We start from the raw sequence: 24,663 nt of genomic DNA, 5'->3' as shown, positions 1-24,663 counted from the left end.
GTGGCCAGGGTGAAAGGGGTCAGAGATGATCTTGCCCACTCGCTTCCTGGCCCTTGCAGTGTACAGTTCGTCAATGGGGGGAAGGTTGCAGCCAACAACCTTCTCGGCTGATAGAACAATCCGTTGCAGCCTCTGGATGTCGTGCTTGGTGGCTGAACCAAACCAGACCATGATGGAGAAGGTGAGGATACTCTATGATGGCAGTATAAAACTGGACCATCATTGCCTGTGGCAGATTATTTCTCAGCTGCCGCAGGAAGTACACCCTCTGTTGGGGCTTTTTTACTGTGGAGTCGATGGTGGCCCCCCATTTAAGGTCCCTGGAGATGATGGTTCCAAGGAACCTAAATGACTCCACAGAGGTGTTGTGGATGGTGAGTGGGAAGAGGGGAGGGGGAGCTCTCCTAAAGACTACAATCAATTCCACTGTCTCAAGAGCATTGAGCTCCAGTTTGTTGCGATGGCACCAGGACGCCAGCTGTGTCATTTCCCCTCTGTAGGCAGATTCCTCCCCATCCTGGATCAGTCCAATCAGGGTTGTGTCGCCCGCAAACTTGAGAAGCTTGACAGAGGAGTCTGTGGAGGTGCAGTCGTTGGTGTAGAGAGAGTAAAGGAGAGGGGAGAGTACGCAGCCTTGCGGGGCTCCTATGCTGAGGGTCTGCGGGTCCGAGATGTGCTTTCCCAGCCTCACATGCTGCTTCCTGTCCGTCAGGAAGTTGGTGATCCACTGACAGAGGGGTTCAGGCACAGTCAACTGGGAGAGTTTGGAGTGTAGTAGCTCTGGCACAATGGTGTTGAATACAGAGCTAAAATCCACAAACAAAATCCTTGCGTAGGTCTAAATGCAAGGATTTACAAAAAAAAACTATTTTGAATAAAAATGCTAATTTCTATTCTTATATTGGGGATTTTCTTTCAGCTTCAAGGGAAGCAAATCCTATGCGACCTCATGTTAGATGTGTGAGCATTCCAAGCTTTACTTTGCCCTGGTCGTGGAATTCTTTACAAAAGGCCACATCCCTCGCTCAAGATGTTCTCTTGGCAGAACAATGAAAAAAACTCCACAGAACTAAACACACCAAAAAGCTCCATACACCTCCAAAAGGTTGGGAAGTAAATGCAACTTCAAATCTTTGACTGTCTGATGATTCAGAATTTCATGAGGTAACAAAAAAGGGACCAAAGAGCTGAATTCTACAGGTGAGATGAGAGTTATTGCCTTTGACATCAAAGTTTTGTTTGTTTGAGCGCAGTATCAAGGGCCCCTGTAAAACTGAATTCAAGGAGCATCAGGGGGAAAACATTCCAATGGCCCGAGTCAGACATCACACTTAGGAAGATGGTGGTGGTTGTTGTTGGAAGTCAATCATCCCAGCTGCAGGACATGACGGCACGATATCCTCAGGGCAGTGTCCTCGGCCCAACCATCTTCCGCTGTTCCATCAATTACCTCTCTTCCATCATAGGATCACAATGAGGAATGTTTGCTGATGACCACACAAACTAAGAAATCCATGTCTGTGCAGCAAGACCAAGCCAACATTCTGGAACGGGCTGATAGATGGCAAATACCATTTCTGCCTCAAAAATGCCAGGCAATGACTAGCAAGAGAGAGTCTTATCACAGGTGATTGACATTCAATGGCATTACCATAACCAAGTCTCTCGCCATCTACAATTTGAGCGTAACCATTGACCAGAAACGTAAATGGACCGGCCACAAACATACCGTGGCAACAACAGCATGTCAGAGGCTGGGTATCCTGCTCTGAGTGACTCATCTCCTGACACCCTAATACTTTTCCACCATCTACAACATACAGGTCAGGACTGTGACTTCCCTTTTTCACTGCTTAAGATGCCCTGATCCTAATACTGGGAAAACAATTAACTTAAGTTTCAGGGACACTGACCCTGCCAGGGTTACAGGCAGATGGGATTATGTCAAATTGGCATCATGGTTGGCACAAACATAGTGTGCTGAAAGGCCTGTTCCTGTGCTGGATGATTCTATGTCCAAATGTAATGTAGCTTTTCCTAGCCGGTAGGTATTAGCTTTCGCAGCTTTATTTTCCTGTGAAAGCCATGGCCAGAAACAACTTTTTCTAGGTTAAAATCCCAAACTCTGCTGCTTTTCATCCTTAAGTATATTTACAAAATCTCCACCATTCCCTTGGCTGCTCTACTCTTCAAATAGGAGTGCACTTGTGCACTCACATTTTTGTCCCCCTGCTGGGCATTTTTAATCAAGCTCTGGTTTATTTCTGCTGGTTCCTACCATGCACAGAGTCTCTTCCCAGAGTAGGTGAATCGAGGACCAAAGGACATAGGTTCAGGGTGAAGGGGAAAAGATTTAATAGGAATCTGAGGGGTAACCTTTTCACACAAAGGGTGGTGAGTGTATGGAACAAGCTGCCAGAGCAGATAGTTGAGGCTGGGACTATCCCGACATTTAAGAAACAATTAGACAGGTACATGGATAGGACAGGTTTGGAGGGACATGGACGAAATGCAGGCAGGTGAGACAAGTGTAGTTGGGACATGTTGGCCTGTGTGGGCAGGTTGGGCCGAAGGGCCTGTTTCCACACTGCATCACTCTATGACTCTATGACAAGTACCACAGTGAGTCCAGTAGATTGCTAAGCACCACCTACTTTGGACAGTACGGTGGCGCAGCGGTAGAGTTGATGCCTCACAGTGCCAGGGACCCGGGTTCGATCCTGACCACGGGTGCTGTCTGAAGGAAGTTTGTACGTTCTCCCCGTGACCTGCATGGCTTTTCTCTGGGATCTCCGGTTTCCTCCCACACTCCAAAGACGTACAGGTTTGTAGGTTACTTGGTTTGATTTAATTGTAAATTGTCCCTAGTGTGTGTGTAAAACACTGTTAGTGTGCGGGGATCGCTGGCCGGCGTGGACTCGGTGGTCAGAAGGGCCTGTATCTCTAAACTAAACTAAATCAAAGTTAAGGATTGGAATAAGATACCGATCCTCTCAATGACCTCCTAATCCGATGAATGAATGAGAAAATTAGGTGACCACTTCAAATTCTTGCCCATTCATTTGCTTTCCCTTATTACCACTTGGGAATCTTCTCTTAGGTGACATTTTATTTTCCAGTCATACCAATTTACATATCTCCCTCTTGGTTATTTTTCCTCACATTTGTGCTTCTTTTCATTCTGGGATGTTAATGTTGTTAGTGAGACCAGCATTTACTGTTCATCCCCAACTATTCCCTGAAATTTGAAGTGGTTGCGTAATTTGTATACACTGTGTATGCAAGCAAAGAATCTCACTGTGCCTAGTCACATGTGACAATAAAGTATTCATATTCCTAAATAAATGAGAGTCGTCGACAACGATAGGTTTGAAATCACATCTCCTTGAAGGAAATGTGCAAGACACTAGTTTCTTCCTCCTTAGAAGCACCAACACAAATTCCAAACTCCTGGCTATTAAAGGCCAGGACCAACTAGAGATTCCCCACCCCCCACCCAAAAGTTCTTCAGTGTGCCTGAAGCCCAGATCAATCACCTTGTGATACTATGCCAGACCAATCAGTGGCAGAAAATATGAGAACACACATCACTGATACCATTCCCCAGTGACAAGTATAATTCTACTTAGATATTGTTCTATTAACAGCTATAAACAGCTCCAGTATGTAATCTTCTCAATACATCCCAACCTGAAATACCTAAAATCCTCTTGTATGTTCTCCAATCTGCACATCTGTTTAGAATACCTAGAACATTACTAAATACATTTCAGTGCCAGCATCCCGATGCATAATAACCATAACTCTCCAATATATATTACGATTAATACAGCATTTATAATACCTGTAATTGTCTTGTATGCAATTGTGGGGTATATTCAGAACAGTTTGGTCGTCTCCATATTCATAACTCCTCTGTATAGAGTATATACATCGATCAGTTCAGCCCCATCCATAATATCTATGAGCTTCCTGTGGATAGTTTAGCCAATATGGCCCAACTGAATTTTCAAAAACTATGTGGCATTGAAATCACCTTACCTAATGCAGATTTTGCAGCTGCTGATGCTACACGAGGATCAACAACTGATGCCAGGAATGCCACAGTGCTCATGACAGGATTACCAGACTGGCTGAATGGAATTGGCTGAAAAGCCAATGGACCTAGTGAAGCCTCTGAGTCTTCAAGGTAGGGATCTTCTATGGGTAAACGCAAAAAATGCAAGATGCATTCATCCTGTGTGCGACTGCCTACATGTTCTGAGACTTTGTTCCAATCATCCTTGTACATCTCTAGTGCCTGTGGGGGGAGGGGGGAATGGAAACAGAATGAACCAGTCACAAGTATAAAAGGTCAAAGTATTTCAACAGTTCAACTCTTATCTCATGGGATCCAAGGAGAGATAGCTGAATGGATAGCAAATTGGCTCCATGGAAGGAAGCAGAGGGTGATGGTGGAAGGTTGCTTCTCGGACTGGATGCCTGTGACTAGTGGTGTGCCTCAGAGTTCGGTGCTGGCCCCGTTACTGTTTGTCATCTACATCAATGATTTGGATGAGAACATACAGGGCAAGATTAGCAAATTTGCTGATGATACAAAAGTTGGTGTTTTTGCAGATAGTGAAGATGGTTGTGAAAGATTGCAGCAGGATCCTGATCGATTGGCCAGGTGGGCTGAGGAATGGTTGATAGAATTTAATACAAAGAAATGTAAGGTTTTTGTATTTTGGGACGTCTGAAGTCCGAAGGAGGGACCCGAAACGTCGCCCATTCCGTCTATCCAGAGATGCTGCCATTCCCACTGAGTTACTCCAGCATTTTGTGACTACTTTTATATTGCTAGTTGGAACCTGAATTTTTCAGGTATGTGAATACCAATGGATATTTTTAAAGGCAGAGATAGATAGATTCTTCATTATTACACTGGGTGGCGCCATCAGCAATGGCAGCTTCGCCAACAGTCTGTTTTTTTCCTTCCTTTTTGTTATTTTTAGTGTGTTTTAAAAAGTATGTGTTAATGTTCTCTGGTTTGTTTTATGTGGGGGGTGGGGGGCCGGGAGAAACTTTTTTTCAATCTCTTACCTTGCCGGAGATGCAGTTTTTTTTCCCGGATCGTATCTCCGGTCGCTGTGCGGCCTAACATCATGGAGCTGGCAGCCTTACTCGAGACTGACTTTGAGCCCCATCCCTTGCCTGGGATCGACGGTCCAACTGTGGCCTGTGGATTTCACCATCGAGGTGCTCGCAGTCTCGGGTAGAGACCGATGTCAGGTGGTTCGACTAGCCCGACCCGCGGTCCGATCGCTCGGCTGAGATCCCCCCGATGCAGGAGCTTGATCGCCCCGACGCGGAGGGCCCGACAGCAGGCTAGGGGAGCCAAGATCGTCCCGTCAACGGAACGCTCGAGGCAACCGACCGCAGGAGAACAAAGAAGGGAAGAAGATTGAACTTCTTTTGGCCTTCCATCACAGTGAGAATTGTGGAGGAGTCACTGTGGTGGATGTTTATGTTAAAGTGTATTTTGTGTGTTTTGTTGCTTTTTATTGGTATGACTGTATGACAAATCAAATTCAATAGACAATAGACAATAGGTGCAGGAGTAGGCCATTCAGCCCTTCGAGCCAGCACCGCCATTCAATGCGATCATGGCTGATCACTCTCAATCAGTACCCCGTTCCTGCCTTCTCCCCATACCCCCTCACTCCGCTATCGTTAAGAGCTCTATCCAGCTCTCTCTTGAAGGCATCCAACGAACTGGCCTCCACTGCCTTCTGAGGCAGAGAATTCCACACCTTCACAACTCTCTGACTGAAAAAGTTCTTCCTCATCTCCGTTCTAAATGGCCTACCCCTTATTCTTAAACTGTGGCCCCTTGTTCTGGACTCCCGCAACATTGGGAACATGTTTCCTGCCTCTAATGTGTCCAATCCCCTAATTATCTTATATGTTTCAATAAGATCCCCCCTCATCCTTCTAAATTCCAGTGTATACAAGCCTAATTGCTCCAGCCTTTCAACATACGACAGTCCCGCCATTCCGGGAATTAACCTAGTGAACCTACGCTGCACGCCCTCAATAGCAATTCCTCGTATGTTGCAAAACATACTTGGCGAATAAGGTATCATTATTATGATTACGGTGTCAGGGGTTATGGGGAGAAGGCAGGAGAATGGGGTTAGAAGGGAGAGATAGATCAGCCGTGATTGAATGGCAGAGTAGACTTAATGGGTTGAATGGCCTACTTCTGCTCCTATCACTTATGAATTGGCCTATCTTAATATAGTCTTGTACATGCATGGACATACGTTCAAATTCTTGGGGCCAACAATGTCACATTTAAATATTTGGAGAATACAAAGTAGACTCAAAATGTTAAATGGAAAAAGCACAAAGGCTTGGAACATTAGAGGCAAATGTCCTAAATTTCCAAAGATAGACACAAAATACTGGAGTAACTCAGCGGATGGTATGTATTAGAAAATAACTGCAGATGCTGGTACAAATCGATTTATTCACAAAATGCTGGAGTAACTCAGCAGGTCAGGCAGCATCTCGGGAGAGAAGGAAAGGGTCTCGACCCGAAACGTCACCCATTCCTTCTCTCCCGAGATGCTGCCTGACCTGCTGAGTTACTCCAGCATTTTGTGAATAAATCGGATGGTATGTATTGTTTGATATGCTTTTTAAGTGACTGGCAATGTTTTAATGCATTCTCGTTTTGGGCAAATAAAATCCTGCTGTTGCCATTACTATATATCTTTGCCAAGCTTCACTTCCATGTGCTCCAGCAAAGCCTTGATTGGGACCATATATCGAATGATGTTGTCTCCTTAAAAATTATACTGTACTCTGCCATAGAATGCATGACTGTGAACAAATCAGATGAATGCCACAGAAATCATATTATGCTGGCAATGCAAAGTTGCCTACTATCTTGTAATCCTTATTGCTTGCTTCCTTTTTTTCCTTACAATTTCTATCATCGCCACTGAGGGAAGAATTTCCACAAGAGTCAGACAGGACGGCATGGTGGTGCAGCGGTAGAGTTGCTGCCTTACAGCGCCAGACACCCGAGTTCCATCCTAACTTTGGGATGCTGTCCATACGGTGTTTGTGCATTCTCCCCATGACCTACGTGGGTTTTCTCCGGGTGCTCCGGTTTCCTCCCACACTCCAAAGACATACAGGCTTGTAGGCTAAATGGCTTTGGAAAAATTGTTAATTGTCCCTAGTGTGTGTGGGATAGTGTTAGTGTGCAGGGATTGTTTGTCGGCGTGGACTCGGGTGGGCAGAAGAGCATGTTTCTGCGCTGTATCTCTAAACTAAACTAAAAATGAGAGGGGTCACATGCTGAGATACAACATCTGCTCACCACTGCCGATTCTCTAGGAGCCCCACTCTGTGCCAGAATAACTTCGTTTTTTTTTCTCGCACAAGGACCATCAAGTCACGAGTGTTTTAATGTCCCAAAACAGAATTAAATTCTTACTTGCAGCAGCACAATGGATATGTAAACATAGAACTCAGTAACCCATTTTCAGTGCAATATTTTGTAATCTTACTCCATTTAAAAAATCATTTGCTTCTTTGTTCTTCCTTCCTCAATGGATAACCTCATTTCCAGCCCACAATACATTGCATTTGCCATTTTATTGTCCACCAAAATTAACCTATCTATATACTTTTCCAGGCTCTTTGATCTTCCTTTCAGCTTGCTAATTCACCTGGCAAATTTGGTTACAATAAGCTAGGTAGCTTCATTCAAGTCATTAATATAAATTGTAAACAGTCGAGACTCCCGTTGACTGATGTGGTACCCCATTAGTTACTGACTGTCAATCCAAACATGAATGTTGTCTGTTAACCAAGACCCCTCTTTATGCCAATATATTGTCCCAACCCCACTCTTATCTTGTGCAGTAACCTTTTTTGTGGCATCTTATCAAATATTTTATGGAACTTTAATTACTCTACATCAGCTGGTTCCTCTTTGTCTAATTTGTTCTATCCTTTAAAGATGGTATTCCAAAATTACAACAATTATTCATTCCTGTCTGTTACAAAGTTAAGCCAGGAGAGCTGGTTCAATCATAACTTGAAGAGGAAATTAGGGATAGTATTGGATCCAAACAAACAGCAGGTAAAGGTGCCAGAAAAAGCACCAAGCCTAAGAATTGAACATAACCCATTCCTTCTCTCCAGAGATGCTGCCTGACCCGCTGAGTTACTCCAGCATTTTGTGTCTACCTTCGATTTAAACCAGCATCTGCAGTTTTTTTCCTGCACACAATCCTTGCCTGGGCTTGTTACATTCCAGTTAAAAATGTTTTACATTTCTAAATAGAATTGAGAAATTCTGAGTTAGTACCTTTGGGATTGAGGGAATGAGTGCTGTGATTAATCATCAATATTATTGTCATTGCATCATTGGCGACAAGATGGAAGTTGTTCTTTTGACGTTGCACTGAGCAGGAATGGGAGGGCAGTGTCACTATTAATGTGGTCGGTCAGAAATAGATAAACAGAAAGGAAGTTGAGGGTAGAAAATGCCGTCCTAATGCAGAATTGCTTTATGGACTGAATGAACTGCTCAGTCCATATAGCAATTTCTGCATCTCTGGAGATCTGCAGCAGCATTTCTGGAGAGCAAGGATAAGTGACGTTTCGGGTCGGAAGCCTTCTTCAGAACTTGTGCTGTTTTTAGGTTGGCTCGTATTGACTGCCACCTGCTTACCTCAAGCAGTAAAAGTGTCTCCTGCTCAGTCCACTCTCGGGTAGCGCTTGCAGCTGCTTTACTCTGGAGAAGAAAAAACAAGTGAACTGAAAGCCAGCCCTGCATGGTGGGAATGATAAGAAACATAGACAATAGGTGCAGGAGGAGGCCATTCGGCCCTTCGAGCCAGCACCACCATTCATTGTGATCATGGCTGATCGTCCCCAATCAATACCCAGTGCCTGCCTTCTCCCCATACCCCTTGATTCCAAGAGCTCTATCTAACTCATAAACAAATGTAATTGTAACCTTCCATTTTTATGAGTAATCACATCCAAGCCACCATAAAACAATGAGTTACTTTGTACAAAAGCAAGATGCAACAAAGTGCCGATTACACAAGTTTGGAGAACTTCAGCTTCCAACTAGGTACATTGCTCGCTCACTACATTTACTATTTCAGACAATCAGCTGCTCCATTATTCAGTTTTATTCTGTTCTAGTAATTTCAGGTTTCATTCATCCATTTACACTTCTACTCATACCTTTTGTTATCCTCTAGCCTCTTGACTGCGTCATTCAATTTCTTTTGGTCTCCATATTCACTTCCTCCACCCACTATCTGCAACTTAAAACTCTTTATCCAGCGCCCCTACCTGCCATCTGTCCCTAGTTCTGATTAAAGGTCATCAGTCTCAAAATAGCAACTCCGCTTCTCTCTCTGCAGATGCTACCTGATTTGGTAATAGTGACTATGTGATTTGTTTATGGCAGTGTTGTCGAAAGAGAAATGTTGGGTCAAACTTGAGGAAATCTTTTGCTTCTCTTCCAAAAGGCAGACACTGCAGACAAAATAGCTACAAACAATTCTATGGATTGTACAGTAGAAGGCAGCACAAAAACACACCCATCAGCTATTTACCAAACATTCATTTTTGAAAAAAAAGAAAATACTCTTTCGTGAACACCCCATGTAAAGGTCCTTCCATGAAATGAAATCTAATCAATTCAACTCATTTCTGAGAAGAAATAATTAGCTTCACATGAGCTTATTTACGGTCATTATTTCCTCTTTCCTTCCCTCTAGTCTATCAAGCTGATTAAGTCACAAACCATCATTTGACATCAATCTGAGACTTGGATCGGCTTGAAACAATGGCTTACCTTAGGAATATTTTTCTTTGCATACATATCTGTACGTAGTCCAAAGTTCTGCATATCTGGAGCCTTCTCTTTGTTCTTATCAGGGAAATTAAGCATTTGCTGGGATGCAGATGTCTGCCGAAAAAATTATATATTAGTGCAAATTTCAAAGTCTTTCATTCCTCTCACTTGCGTTAAAATGTTTATAACAAGAATACATTTTGATCCAATTCCAAACCCTTTCAGAATGCTACCAGAGGAGTCCAAAGGTAACCAGCTTTATTTAGACATTAATCTCTACAAGGTGCTGGTCAGGCCGTATTTGGAGTACTGAGAGCAAATTTGGGCCCCATATCCGAGGAAGGATGTGCTGGCTCTGGAGAGGGTCCAGAGGAGGTTTACAAAAATGATTCCAGGAATGAGTGGGTTAGCATATGATGAGCGTTTGTTGTCACTGGGCCTGTACTCGCTGGAGTTTAGAAGGTTGAGGGAGGACCTCATTGAAACTTACAGGATAATGAAAGGCATAGATAGAGTGGATGTGGAAAGGATGTTTCCACTGGTGGGAGAGTATAGGACTAGAGGTCATAGCCTCAGAATTAAAGGGTATTCTTTTAGAAAGGAGGTGAGGAGGAACTTCTTTAGTCAGAGGGTAGTTAATCTGCAGAACTCATTGTCACAAAGGGCGTGGAGGCTAAGTCAGTAGATCTTTTTAAGGCAGAGATAGACAAATTCTTGATTAGAATGGGTGTCAAGGGTTATGGGAAGAAGGCAGGAAAATGGTATTTGGAGGCAGAGATCAGCCATAATTGAATGGCAGAGTACACTCGATGGGCCAAATGGCCTAATTCTACTCCTATAACTTGCAATAAAAATATATACTATTTAGTCCTTCATTTGATATGTCATGGAGACTTTTCTACTGAGAAAGACTGACCTGTGGAGCTTTGGGCTGAAGAGGCACCAGTCCAGAAGGTGTATCTGCCAGTACATGGAAATGTGATGTTGGGGGAGGACCCATAGGTGTTGGTCGACTCTCTGCATCCACCTGGTAATTAATAAGTCCCCATTGCTCAAGAAAAGCATGTACCCTGCAGAAAACCAAGAAATATTAAAATAAACCTGGATTTATTGATTTAGTCTTTGTCTTTTGTCTTTGTGCACTTATTAACATGGGTATAATTCATCAAAGTTTAAAGCAACTGTCATGAAGGAGGAAACAGCTGGCACGAAGTTGACAAACAACCAAGTCTGGAAAACAGTTACTGCAAAGATAAAAGGTATAAGAAAGTAGATCTCCTGTGCCACAGTGCCGGGTAATTTGGAGAAATAGGATAGAGAAAGCTTGATAAGGAAGGGAAGAATTTCAGGTCTCAACAGGGAAAGTACTGCTTAATATTATATGCACCCATTTCTTTTGCAGATTTATACTTATTAAAACATACTTATGCACACAAATATCTATAGAATGTTACTTCTTTGTGCTGCGGTCACACTTTTGTGTAAACTTTACAAATTATAGATGCCAAGAACAGAAAAAAGCATCTCCATTTATCAGTCTGTAATTGCACATCCCAGCCACCAGCTGGTGCTTCCTACAAGCCATTGAATAGTCTGGCACAAAAAAAACTTGATGTCTTCTTCCTTTCCAAGAAACATTGGAGGTTGGATTTGATGGAGCAGATCTCCCATTACCTCAAGACATGGGATAAATGCAGGCAAAATGGGACTCGCCTGATATGTCAACTTGGTCAGCAAGTACAAGGTGGGCCAAAGAGTCTGTTTCCATGCGGTGCAGCTCCATGGCTCTATGATTGGGGCCCGACACCTGTGTCACTCTGCTTGTTTACACAGGCCTCTCCAGCAAGTGCATTTCATGCAATCAGTACGGATGAGTGCACATAAAAACACTGTCACCGTATACGCAGTTGGCTGATGAGAGTCCATTTGCCAGAGGTACTGGCTGTTAGCTTGATTAAAAAGGGGCTAGCACATTCAAAGTACAAGCACCATAGTCACTCTTGTGGTCTCTTTGCAAGGTACGCAGTCAATTGTTTTGAAGGCTTTTACAAAGGACCCAATCCCTCAGTGTCGAGTGGCAGCAGAACACTAACCTGCAGTTCTCGCTCACAAAGCCTCTGCGCTGGCTGCACTAAGCCTCCGTATATCCCTGAACATGTACTCCTGCAGTCCAGAACATGCCAGGCTGCACAGCATTCCCTTATGGACATCTCATTGTACTGAAAGACCAACAGGTTTCAGACAGACTAAAATACGTCTTTCACAGAGTTGATGACCTTCCAGCAGCTTTCAATGTTTGTTTTGGTATGCGTCCCCAAACACAGCCCACAGACCAGAGTTCTCTGTTATGTAGCTGCACGGGATGAATCTTGACAAGACCCATGCAACGTTTTCTAGACCTTCACTGCAAATTCACAGTCCACAATGAGGTGGGCGATCGTCTCGACCTCATAGCGCTGTCCTGAGGGCAGCGTGCACTGGGAGTGAAACTCTGATTGTGCAGGAAGGATTTGATGGAGAGGACCCCGTTCACTACCAGCCAAGCAAGATCTTGGTGCTTGTTGGTGAACTCTGGTGATGAGGCAAATGGTTGTGATCGCCTGCTTGAGGAACTATCTCACAGGATCCATCGTGTCCTTCTCCCACATGATCTGTAGGACACCTCTGACTTGTGGTCAAAGGTAATTTCTTGGAAGAACTTTTCCATGAAGGCCAGGTAGCGCAGCAATGTCCAACTGAATGGAACAGTACGAGGCAACAAGGCTAGACTGCTCCTTTGCAACACCAGGGACAGGTAAAACCTCAGCACACAATGAAACCCAGTGCTTGTGTACTTCAGTTCGACACAGTTTGGTGCAGCTTCGATCTGTCTCTCCAAGGCCCATTTATTTTCCTCCAAGATTGTCCACCCAAGGAAGATTTCCCTTCCAGATTTAGCTGGAATACATTCAAGCGAGCATGGCCATAAATGGCAAGTGTGGCAGCGGACCTGTGGCCTGTGCCAGCATGTTTTCGGAACCTTATAATTAAAAAAAAAAAAACTACAAGAAGAATGTAATCAAAACACATTTACTTCCATTATTAATATGCAAAATAATAATTAAGTATTGTTGTAATTAGTTATAAAATAGATTTCAATTAGATCCTGAATGGTCTTGACAGTTTAGTTTAATTTAGTTTGGAGATACAGCGTGAAAACAGACCCTTCAATTTGCAGAAGCCAATTAACCTACAAATTTGCACGTTTATGGAATAGAAACATAGAAAATAAGTGCAGGAGTAGGCCATTCGGCCCTTCGACCCAGCCATTCAATATGATCATGGCCGATCATCCAAAATCAGTACCCCGTTCCGGCTTTTTCCCCATATCCCGTGATTCCCTTTGCCCCAAGAGCTAAATATAACTCTCTCTTGAAAACATCCAGTTAATTGGCCTCCACTGCCTTCTGTGGCAGAGAATTCCACAGATTCACAACACTCTGGGTGAAAACGTTTTTCCTCATCTCACTCCTAAATGGCCTACCACTTATTCTTAAACGAAGGTATCACAAAATGCTGGAGTAACTCAGCGGGTCAGGCAGCATCTCTGGAGAGAAGGAATGGGTGACGTTTTGGGTCGAGACTGATGTCGGGGGAGGGGGCTGGACAAAGAAAGGATATAAGTGGAGACAGGAAGACAGTGGGAGAACTGGGAAGGGGGAGGGGAAGAGAGGGACAGAGGAACTATCTAAAGTTAGAGAACTCAATGTTCATACCGCTGGGCTGTAAGCTGCCCAAGTAAAATATGAGGTGCTGTTCCTCCAATTTGCGGTGGGCCTCACTATGTCACTGGAGGAGCCCCTTGACAGAAAGGTCAAACTGGGAGTGGGAGGGGGAGTTGAAGTGCTCAGCCACCGGGAGATCAGGTTGGTTAAGGCTGATCCTGGGGGGGCAGGGTTTTTTTTCTCCATCGCTGCTCCCACCCTCTGGAACTCACTACCTCAGACCATCAGAGACTCCTCCTCACTCACCACATTCAAAACATCACTGAAGTCTCACCTGTTCAGCACTGCCTTCAACCACTGACCGTCACCTTACCGTATTTTTCCTTTTCTGTTCATTTATTTATTTATTTATTTATTTCCCCCCCCCTAAGTTTTAGTAAACCCTGTAAAGCGTCTTTGAGTGTTTAGAAAAGCGCTATACAAATGTAATGCATTATTATTATTATTATTAAGGCGGACTGAGCGAAGGGACGAGTGGACCATGGAGTTACGGAGGGAACGGTATCTGCGGAAAGCAGAAAGGGATGGGAAGATACCTTCGATTTGTACCAGCATCTGCAGTTATTTTCCTACACTTATTCTTAAACTATGACCCCTAGTTCTGGACTCCCCCAACATCGGGAACATTTTTCCTGCATCTATCCTGTCCAATCCTCTCAGAATTTAAAATGTTTCTATAAGATCCCCAATCATCCTTCTAAATTCTAGCGAATAAAAGCCCAATCAACCCATTCTTTCATCGTACATCAGTCCCACCATCCCGGGAATTAACCTGGTGAACCTACGCTGCACTCCCTCAATAGCAAGAATGTCCTTCCTCAAATTAGGAGACCAAAATTGCACACAATACTCCAGGTACAGTCTCACCAGGTACAACTGCAGTAGGACCTCCTTGCTCCGAAACTCAAATCCTCTCGCAATGAAACATAGAAACATAGAAAATAGGTGCAGTAGTAGGCCATTCGGCCCTTCGAGCCTGCACCGCCATTCAATATGATCATGGCTGATCATCCAGCTCAGTAACCTGTACCTGCCTTCTCTCCATACCCCCTGATCCCTTTAGCAAAAAGGGCCAAATCTAACTCCCTCTTAAATATAGCCAATGAACTGGCCTCAACTACCTTCTGTGGCAGAGAATTCCACAGACTCACCACTCTCTGTGTGAAGAAATGTTTTCTCATCTCGGTCCTAAAAGACTTCCCCCTTATCCTTAAGCTGTGACCCCTGGTTCTGGACTCCCCCAACATCGGGAACAATCTTCCCGCATCTAGCCTCTCCAACCCCTTAAGAATTTTATATGTTTCTATAAGATCCCCCCTCAGTCTTCTAAATTCCAGCGAGTACAAGCCTAGTCTATCCAGTCTTTCTTCATATGAAAGTCCCGCCATCCCAGGGATCAATCTAGTGAACCTTCTCTACTCCCTCTAAGGCAAGAACGTCTTTCCTCAGATTAGGAGCCCAAAACTGCACACAATACTCCAGGTGCGGTCTCACCAAGGCCCTGTACAACTGCAGTAGAACCTCCCTGCTCCTAAACTCAAATCCTCTTGCTATGAATGCCAACATACCATTCGCTTTCTTCACTGCCTGCTGCACCTGCACGCTTGCTTTCAATGACTGGTGCACCAAGACACCCAGGTCACGTTGCATCTCCCCTTCTCCCAATCGGTCACCATTCAGGTAATACTCTGCTTTCCTGTTCTTGCCGCCAAAGTGGATAACCTCACATTTATCCACATTATATTGCATCTGCCATGCATTTTCCCACTCGCCTAATCTATCCAAGTCACTCTGCAGCCTCCTAGCATCCTCCTCGCAGCTAACACTGCCACCCAGCTTCGTGTCATCCGCAAACTTAGAGATGTTGCATTCAATTCCCTCGTCCAAATCATTAGTATACACTGTAAATAACTGGGGTCCCAGCACTGAGCCTTGCGGTACCCCACTAATCACTGCCTGCCATTCCGAAAAGGACCCGTTTATTCCTACTCTTTGCTTCCTGTCCGCCAACCAATTTTCTATCCACCTCAACACTGAACCCTCAATACCGTGTGCTTTAAGTTTGTACACCAATCTCCTATGTGGGACCTTGTCGAAGGCCTTCTGAAAGTCCAGATATAACACATCGACTGGTTCTCCCTTATCCACTCTACTAGTTACATCCTCGAAAAATTCTATAAGATTCGTCAGACATGATTTGCCTTTTGTAAATCCATGCTGACTTTGTCCGATGATTTCACCACTTTCCAAATGTGATGCTATCACATCTTTAATAACTGACTCTAGCATTTTCCCCACTACCGATGTTAGGCTAACTGGTCTATAATTCCCCGTTTTCTCTCTCCCTCCCTTTTTAAAAAGTGGGGTTACATTAGCTACCCTCCAGTCCTCAGGAACTACTCCAGAATCTAAGGAGTTTTGAAACATTATCACTAATGCATCCACTATTTCTGAGGCTACTTCCTTAAGCACTCTGGGATGCAGCCTATCTGGCCCTGGGGATTTATCTGCCTTTAATCCATTTAATTTACCTAACACCACTTCCCGACTAACCTGAATTTCCCTCAGTTCCTCCATCTCATTAGACCCCCGGTCCCCCGCTATTTCCGGCAGACGGTTTATGTCTTCCTTAGTGAAGACAGAACCAAAGTATTTGTTCAATTGGTCTGCCATCTCCTTGTTCCCTATGATCAATTCACCTGTTTCCGACTGCAAGGGACCTACATTTGTCTTAACTAATCTTTTTCTCTTCACGGCCAGCATGAAGGCTTTCTTCACTGCCTGATGTACCTGCATGCTTTCTTTTAGTGACTAATGTGCAAGCACATCCAGGTCTCGTTGCACCTCTCCTTCCCCTAATCTGACATCATTCAGATAATAATTTGCCTTTCCTGTTCTTGCCACCAAAGCGGATAACCTCACATTTATCCACATTATACTGCATCTGCCATTCATCTGCCCACTCACCCAACCTATCCAAGTCACCCTGCAGCCTCATAGCATCCTCCTCGCAGCTCAAAATTCCACCCAGCTTTGTGTCATCCGCAAATTTAGAGATGTTACATTTAATTCCCTTGTCTAAATCGTTTATATTGTAAACAACTGGGGTCCCAGCACCGAGCCTTGTGGCACCCCACTAGTCACTGCCTGCCATTCTGAAAAGGATTGTAAATTCCTACTTTTTGTTTCCTGTCTGCCAACCAGTTCTCTATCCATATCAATACCCTACCCCCAATACCATGTGCTCTAATTTTGCACACTACTCTCTTGTGTGGGACCTTGTCAAAGGCTTTTTTTAAAGTCCAAATACGCCACATCCACTGGCTCTCCCATATCCATTCTACTTGTGACATCCTCAAAACATTTTCAAAGATGAGTCAAGCATGATTTCCCCTTCATCAATCCATGCTGACTTTGACCGATCCCATCACTGCTTTCGAAATACGCTGCTCTAACATCTTTAATAATCAACTCCAGCATCTTCCCCACTACTGATGCAAGGCTATTTCGTAACAAGGACACAATCCCCCTTGTCCTCATCTTCCACCCCATCAGCCAGCGGATCCAACAAATCATCGTCCAACATTTCCGTCAGCTACAACGGGACCCCACTACTGGCCACATCTCCTCCCCTTTCTGCGTTCCGCAGAAACCGTTCCCTCCGTAACTCCCTGGTCCATTTGTCCCTTCTTACCCAAACCACCCCCTCCCCGGGCACTTTCCCCTGCAACCACAGGAGATGCAACACCTGTCCTTTTACCTCCCCCCTCGACTCCATCCAAGGACCCAAACAGTCTTTCCAGGTGAGACAGAGGTTCACCTGCACCACCTCTAACCTCATCTATTGTATCCGCTGCTCTAGATGTCAACTTCTCTACATCAGCGAGACCAAACAATAGACATTAGACAATAGGTGCAGGAGGAGGCCATTCGGCCCTTCGAGCCAGCACCGCCATTCAATGTGATCATGGCTGATCATTCTCAATCAGTCCCCGTTCCTGCCTTCTCCCCATACCCCCTGACTCTGCTATCCTTAAGAGCTCTATCTAGCTCTCTCTTGAATGCATTCAGAGAATTGGCCTCCACTTCCTTGAGGCAGAGAATTCCAGATTCACAACTCTTTGACTGAAAAAGCAGGCTCGGCGATCGTTTCGCTCAACACCTTCGCTCAGTCCGCCTTAACCAACCTGATCTCCCGGTGGCTGAGCACTTCAACTCCCCCTCCCAGTCTGATCTTTCTGTCATGGGCCTCCTCCAGTGCCATAGTGAGGCCCACTGGAAATTGGAGGAACAGCACCTCATATTTTACTTGGGCAGCTTACAGCCCAGTGGTATGAACATTGACTTCTCTAACTTTAGATCGTTCCTCTGTCCTTCTCTTCCCCTCCCCCTTCCCAGTTCTCCCACTGTCTTCCTGTCTCCACCTATATCCTTCCTTTGTCCCGCCCCCCTGACATCAGTCTGAAGAAGGGTCTCGACCCGAAACATCACCCATTCCCTGCCTCCTAGATGCTGCCTGACCTGCTGAGTTACTCCAGCATTTTGTGATACCTACCATTTTTTGACTAATGTGGATTCCCTTCTGTTCCTCCCTCCCACTAGATCCTCGGTCCCCTCGTCTTTACGGAAGATTGGCTCTGTCTTCACCAAAGAAGTCACAAAGTACTCGTTTAACCGTTCTGCTATTTCCTTGTTTCCCATTATAAATTCACCTGTCTCTGATTGTAAGGGACCTACATTCGTCTTCACTAATCATTTCCTTTTTACATACCAACAGAAACATTTAGTCAGTTTTTATATTTCCCGCAAGCTTTCTTTCATGCTCTTTTACCCCCCTCTTAATTAACCCCTTTGTCCTCCTCTGCTGAATTCAAAATTTCTCCCAGTCCTCTGGTTTGCCACTTCTTCTGGCCAGTTTATATGCCTCTTCCTTGGCTTTAACACTATCCTTGACTTCCCTCGTCAGCCATCGTTGAGCCGCCTTCTCAGTTTTATTTTTTCGCCAGACAGGGATGAACAATTTTTGGTCTTTAAATATTCGCCTTTGCATCTCCACTGTCAACCCTTTAAGTATATAATAATTCCCCGTTTAAGTTAGGGGAGGTCCAGAACCAGGGGCCACAGTCTAAGAATAAAGGGGAGGCCATTTAAAACTGAGGTGAGAAGAAACTTTTTCACCCAGAGAGTTGTGAATTTGTGGAATTCTCTGCCACAGAGGGCAGTGGAGGCCAAATCACTGGATGGATTTAAAAGAGATTTAGATAGAGCTCTAGGTGCTAGCAGAATCAAGGGATATGGGGAGAAGGCAGGCACAGGTTACTGATTGGGGATGATCAGCCATGATCACAATGAATGGCGGTGCTGGTTCAAAGGACCAAATGGCCTTCTCCTGCACGTATTTTCTATGTTTCTATCATTTGCCAGTCTATCCTAGCCAATTCCCGTCTCCTACCTTCAAAGTCTCCTTTATTCCAAGTTCAGGACCCTAGTCTCTAAATTAACCTTGTCACTCTCCATCCTAATGCAGATTTTCACCATATTATGGTCACTGTTGCCCAAGGGGCCTTGCATAACAAGATCGCTAACCAATCCTTCCTCATTACACAATACCCAGTCAAGGATGGCCTGTCCTCTAGTCGGTTCCTCTACGTATTGGTTTAAAAACCCATCCCGTATACATTCCAGGAAATCCTCCTCGTCAGCACTGAATGTGAGAGAAAACAGGAGCACTCGGAGACAACCCACGTGGTCACAGGGAGAACATACAAACTCCGCACAGACAGCACCCACAGTCGGGATCAAACCCAGGTCTCTGGCGCTGTAAGGCAACAACTTTACAGCTGCGCCACTGTGCTACCTTCTGGTGGGAGAATTTAGAACTATCAATTAGTTTTTTTAGAAAGAGGGTTTAGTTTAGTTTTGTTTAGAGATCCAGCGCGGAAACAGGCCCTTCGGCCCACCGAGTCCGCGCCGACCAGCGATCCCCGCACACTAACATTATCCTACACACACTAGGGACAACTTTACATTTGTACCAAGCCAATTAACCTACAAACCTGTACGTCTTTGGAGTTTGGGAAGAAACCAGAAATCTCGGAGAAAACCCATGCGGTATGGGGGAGAACGTTCAAACTCCGTACAGACAGCACCCGTAGTCGGGATCAAACCCACTGCAAGTGCTGTAAGGCAGCAACTCTACCGCTGCGCCATCGTGCTGCCCGGGGTTGCTCATTTAAGATCAAGATGAAGCGAATTTTCTTCTCGCAGAAGGCCATAAGCCTTTGAAACTTGACAAAAGACCAGTAATAGCAGACTTTCAATATTTTTAAGCAAGACAAATAAGCAAATAATGCATTATTTCTTCAAAATCCTAGCCTTACTGTCCACCACACTTTCAATTAGTTTGCACAATCAACCACACCTAACGTTCCCTTAGCTTCACAATTTCCTTTGCTACGGTTTAAAACCCTAGTTTTGGACTGAACCATATCACAGATTTCATTCCCTCTAGGACATGAAGATGGTTCTTAATAGCAAAATGTTAGTTTTGCAGTGACTATTAAGTCAAGTTTACTGTCATATGCACATGTATGGTGAGGTACAGGTACAATAAAAATCATGCTTGCTGTAGCAAAACAGGGGATATTGACTTGGACAACACAGAGAAACATAAATTATACATAAATTACACAAATTATACAACACCGTTAAAAAAAAGACCCCAAAAATGAATATTCATTCAAAAATACACAATAAGATAACAAGTCCATTGGAGTGCAAGAGGTGGTCCGTAGACTTCTATTGCTGAGGTAGAATTAGGGTTGTGCTTTCTGGGGTTTATGGAGTTCTTTAAGTGGATGTTAACAGTTTGTGTCTTTAACATACCTCATTATTGCACAGACATCTCCTGCCAGATTCCGACGACATGCTGTTGACGTGAGGTACTCCTGTGGATTCAGACGGTACGTGTCAATCATGAAATTACGATAGGCAAGGTAACTGGGGAAGAATAGGATTAAAAAGATAGTTGAACCATTAATATTGACATAACAATATCATTAAAAAAACTTAATAAAACTGACCACATCTGTCCCAGTACTTCACTATCAACTTGCACAGGACACTCAACAACACCTCAACATGGCCTCTACAGGTTGTAGTTCATTGATTTAGCTAGGAAGCTGAGAGCCCTTGCCATATGAACTCCTCTCTCACACATCAGGGTGTGGGAAGCAGCAAATTAACTGATCTTCCTGGATGTAGCTCAACTTCTTCATTGGTCAGGTCCATGATGATGTGGATTTCCCCAGATACTTTGGTTTTCTCCCACTTACCAAAGACGTACGGGTTGGCAGGTTAATTGGCTGCTATGAATTGCCTCTAGTGAGCATATGAGTGGTAGAATCTGGGGGGAGTTGATGGGAATATGAGAGAGAATAGGTTACAGAGAAAACTAGTGGGGAATGGGATTATTCGGTGAGCTGGCATAGAATCATTCGAACAAAATGGCCTCCTCCTATCTCGTAAGAAAATCCCACCATCGTTCTTTACTGTATCTCAGTACACATTACAATGATAAACCAAACTACGCCCAGCCTCTTATATTTAGCTGCAATATGTACTTGTCCTTACTGAGATTTGTTTATTATTAATTAGCCCAAATAAACAACATTTTCAGCTAAGGTATAATGCTCGCACTTCCTTTTGAGATAGATAACAGTGGCTTCAGAGTGCAGAATATAATAGACCAGGGCACTAAGTGTGGGGTTTGGGGACTTCCCGAATGCAGCAGTGAACAGCATACCCTGAAATAGTATCAGCAGCAGCAGGACCCTGAAATGGCCCTATGGCCGTAACCCTGACATCACCTCTGCAGGCAAAGCAGTCCAAGCACACTTGAGGCTGCACCTGAGGTTTCAGATTCCAACGGGGAATGCAGCTCGAGTGCTGGCCTTTTAAATACCATTTTGTTTTCTTAGACGAGCAAGGAGGCACATTATGTATGTTGATATCATTTTGGGGAGATTTACACCTGAAAGACAGGTGTTGCAGGAAACAACAATCCTGCCGGAAACTTTGGAAATTAAAACATTTGTATTTAATGTCCATCGCTACCTATATCAAGCAGTGCCATTTCCTTGAATTGCTATATTTCTTGCTTTGGTAGCAATTATTTTGCAACGGAATGGCCTGCAAGATGACTTTCAAGTGCATTACGGGTGAACTACAGTTTAAGCCCAAACCATGTTGATAGGTGTGATCTTCCATGTAACACATTAATAGACTAGTCGGAGCTACCAATCTGGTAGCTTTCGGTCTGACAGTTTTCTTATCACGAAGGATCACAAATGACCAGATTCACAGAATTAAATGATGTGAGATTTGAACTACTTTATTGTCATGACATGATATTACTGTGGGATCTAAGGTGCTGGTAATTGGTGTTGGCTTGTTCTCAATCCTGAGCAAGCAACTAACACTTTGAAATATTATCCGTAACTGAGGAGTGTGTTCATTGTCACGTTCCTGTTATGATATTTGTTCAATTCAAACTTACCTATTACGACACAAAGTGAGGCCAGTCCGCCCATTAGGTTCAGGCTGACTCTTCAGCAGAACAATCCCACCAGTCCCATTTCCCCTTTCCTTGTTTCACCTCAATGTATTCTCTCTGAAAATGGCCTATCAACTCAGTAGGCAATTAACCCGCCAACAAACGTTTGGGATGTGGGAAGAAACTGGTGCACTGAGGGAAACCAACATGGTCACGAGGAGAATGTCTACATTCTCCCAAGAACTCCCAAGATCAGGACCAAGCCTGGGGTACTAAGTGCTGTGCCACTGTACCACTTTACATTATCTGTTCTGACATGATGCAACTTCAAAAGCAACAGAATTATGCGGGTTAAAGGTTTCAATAACCGGTCATGATATTCATGAAACAATTCTGCACTTTGGATTTCTGTTCATGAGGACTTGATATCTGAATACACTGACTTCTTGCCATCGCTGTAATTATGAAAGACATAATCGAATTAAATTAATGCCCCTGTCTCTGACTTCATGGGCTGACCACCTGAAATGGGGTGGTCACAAACTGTGAACTGCCAGTATTTCATTTGACTTTATACAGCATCATTGCTCATACTATTCGAAATCCTTAAATATTTTGCAGGCCTGGGAACCAACCTGAGCCAATGACTATTTTTTAACTTTTGGAGAAAACAATTTATGTATTGACTAAATACTCACATCTCTGGGGTTTTGGATTTATTTTTTCCATTGAAGAATTCTGGGAGAGCTCGGCGCTCAATTGCATGGACACTGTTGGCAATAATAATAATAATTTAAGTATTGTTGTAATTGTTGACTACCACTTTATACAGTTGGGCTTCCTAAAGAGGTATACAGATGTGTCTCCAAAAGGAAGCCCCAAGGTAATCTTACCTTGATTTAAACCACATTACGTGGATTCCTTTTTATGTCTGCTGAGAAATAATAATTCAAATTTAGATTACCAGAGTTTGGATTTATGGTATCTCTGTAATTATTGAGTTTGCACTCTGGTAATCTAAAATGTTGTAGTTTTGAACTATTCAAAAGTTAACTAAAAAACAGAAGACATTCCCATGGTTAAGTGCAGTATCGAACGCTTCCCCTAACCCAACCACTTTTTTCTTGTCCTCCTTCAAGCAAAGTTTAGGATAAAAGAAATGCGGGATCAGAGGTAATTTTAATATAATCTGCCAGCAGAAAAAACAGATTGGCTACCTGTTATTTTGAAAAGTTCTCCATTCACTTCAATAGGAAGGAAAAACAGGCAGATGTAAAACAGGCAGATTATCTGATCCCATCGGATTCCTGCTGAGCAGGTTAAGTTAAAACTACCCCATTGATCTTTCCCGGTGTAAAATATTGAATAGCAAAATGCTGAGGTTCTCTGGCCTACTCCTATCTCTTACGTTCTTAATAGAATACCTTGATTCTTGGATATGAATATAGGTATGAATATAGGTGGTTCCAAATGGGTTCCGTTCCTGAGAACCGTTTGTAAGCCGATTTCTTTGTCAGTCAGAAATGACCATTTTCTACAGCTACCCATTTTGTATTGTTCTACCTACACTATCCTTTAATTTCTGGAATAATTACCTTCACATTACCCATAATCAAATCAACGGAATATACACTGCATCCCATCATTAATGAATACCTTGAAACAGATAAATATTTCTAGTTTGAAAAATACTTTAAAAAATGAGAATTTGCGTAGTCGGATTTCCGTAAGTCAGGTAATTTGTAAGCCTGTACATATTGTAGAATTACGTATGTTGTTTGCGAGGAGGCTATTTGACTTCTTTTACCGGTGTTACCTACTCGCATTTTCTTGTACGTTCGTAGACCACAGCACTGAAGGTTGTGTTTAGCTCCAGACCAAGGAAATATTTCAAATTAAAATTCAATATGAAGAGAATGCATTCTGCAGTCCTTATGAAACTCAGTACCTTGGAAACACAGAAACCCCTTGTCATAGCATCTCATGCGCGGTAAAATGAACATCCAATAGAAAAGCATTATATTTACATTATAACAGATCATTATTCATCACAATGATATATACCAGTCCTAGACACAAAAAGCAGGAGTACCTCAGCGGGACAGGCAGCGTTTTGGGAAATGTCACCATTCCTTCTCTCCAGAGGTGCTGCCTGTCCCACTGAGTTACTCCAGCCTTTTTGTGTCTATCTTTGGTTTAAACGAGCATCTGCAGCTCCTTCCTAAACATATACCAGTCTCCACATGACAATTAAAAGCACCGACTGCCTCGGATATACCTGTTGTAGTCGAACCATGCTGCATAGCTGGGTATGATGATGTGGTGAGTCTGCTCTGTAACATTGTCTTCATGCAAGTCAGGATTTTTTGTCTGTTCCCCTTTGTTACCAGTGGAAACATCTTCCTCATCCTGGAGCAGGAAAGCACAATTAACCAACACTGTCGGCAAAGTCCTCACCTCTTACATAT

The 24,663-nt window shown here is 43.7% G+C and overlaps 1 protein-coding gene across 7 annotated transcripts in view; it reads right to left on the bottom strand.

Moving 5' to 3' along the window:
- Positions 1-24,663, bottom strand: part of smarcc2 (SWI/SNF related BAF chromatin remodeling complex subunit C2) — a 124,772-nt gene that overhangs the window by 21,777 nt on the left and 78,332 nt on the right. For all 7 annotated transcript variants that reach the window (XM_078431602.1, XM_078431603.1, XM_078431600.1 and 4 more), the window contains exons 14-20: positions 24,474-24,604; positions 22,894-22,965; positions 20,527-20,640; positions 10,794-10,947; positions 9,878-9,991; positions 8,735-8,797; positions 4,042-4,300 (exon numbers count right to left, since the gene is read on the bottom strand). In XM_078431602.1, coding sequence (XP_078287728.1) covers positions 4,042-4,300; positions 8,735-8,797; positions 9,878-9,991; positions 10,794-10,947; positions 20,527-20,640; positions 22,894-22,965; positions 24,474-24,604 — 907 coding nt within the window. The remainder of the gene's footprint in view (positions 1-4,041; positions 4,301-8,734; positions 8,798-9,877; positions 9,992-10,793; positions 10,948-20,526; positions 20,641-22,893; positions 22,966-24,473; positions 24,605-24,663) is intronic.

This window comes from Rhinoraja longicauda, chromosome 42, assembly GCF_053455715.1.
Source record: "Rhinoraja longicauda isolate Sanriku21f chromosome 42, sRhiLon1.1, whole genome shotgun sequence".
NCBI lineage: Eukaryota > Metazoa > Chordata > Chondrichthyes > Rajiformes > Arhynchobatidae > Rhinoraja > Rhinoraja longicauda.
Note: the sequence above shows the minus strand (reverse complement) of the source record. Positions and strands in the feature narration are given on the sequence as shown.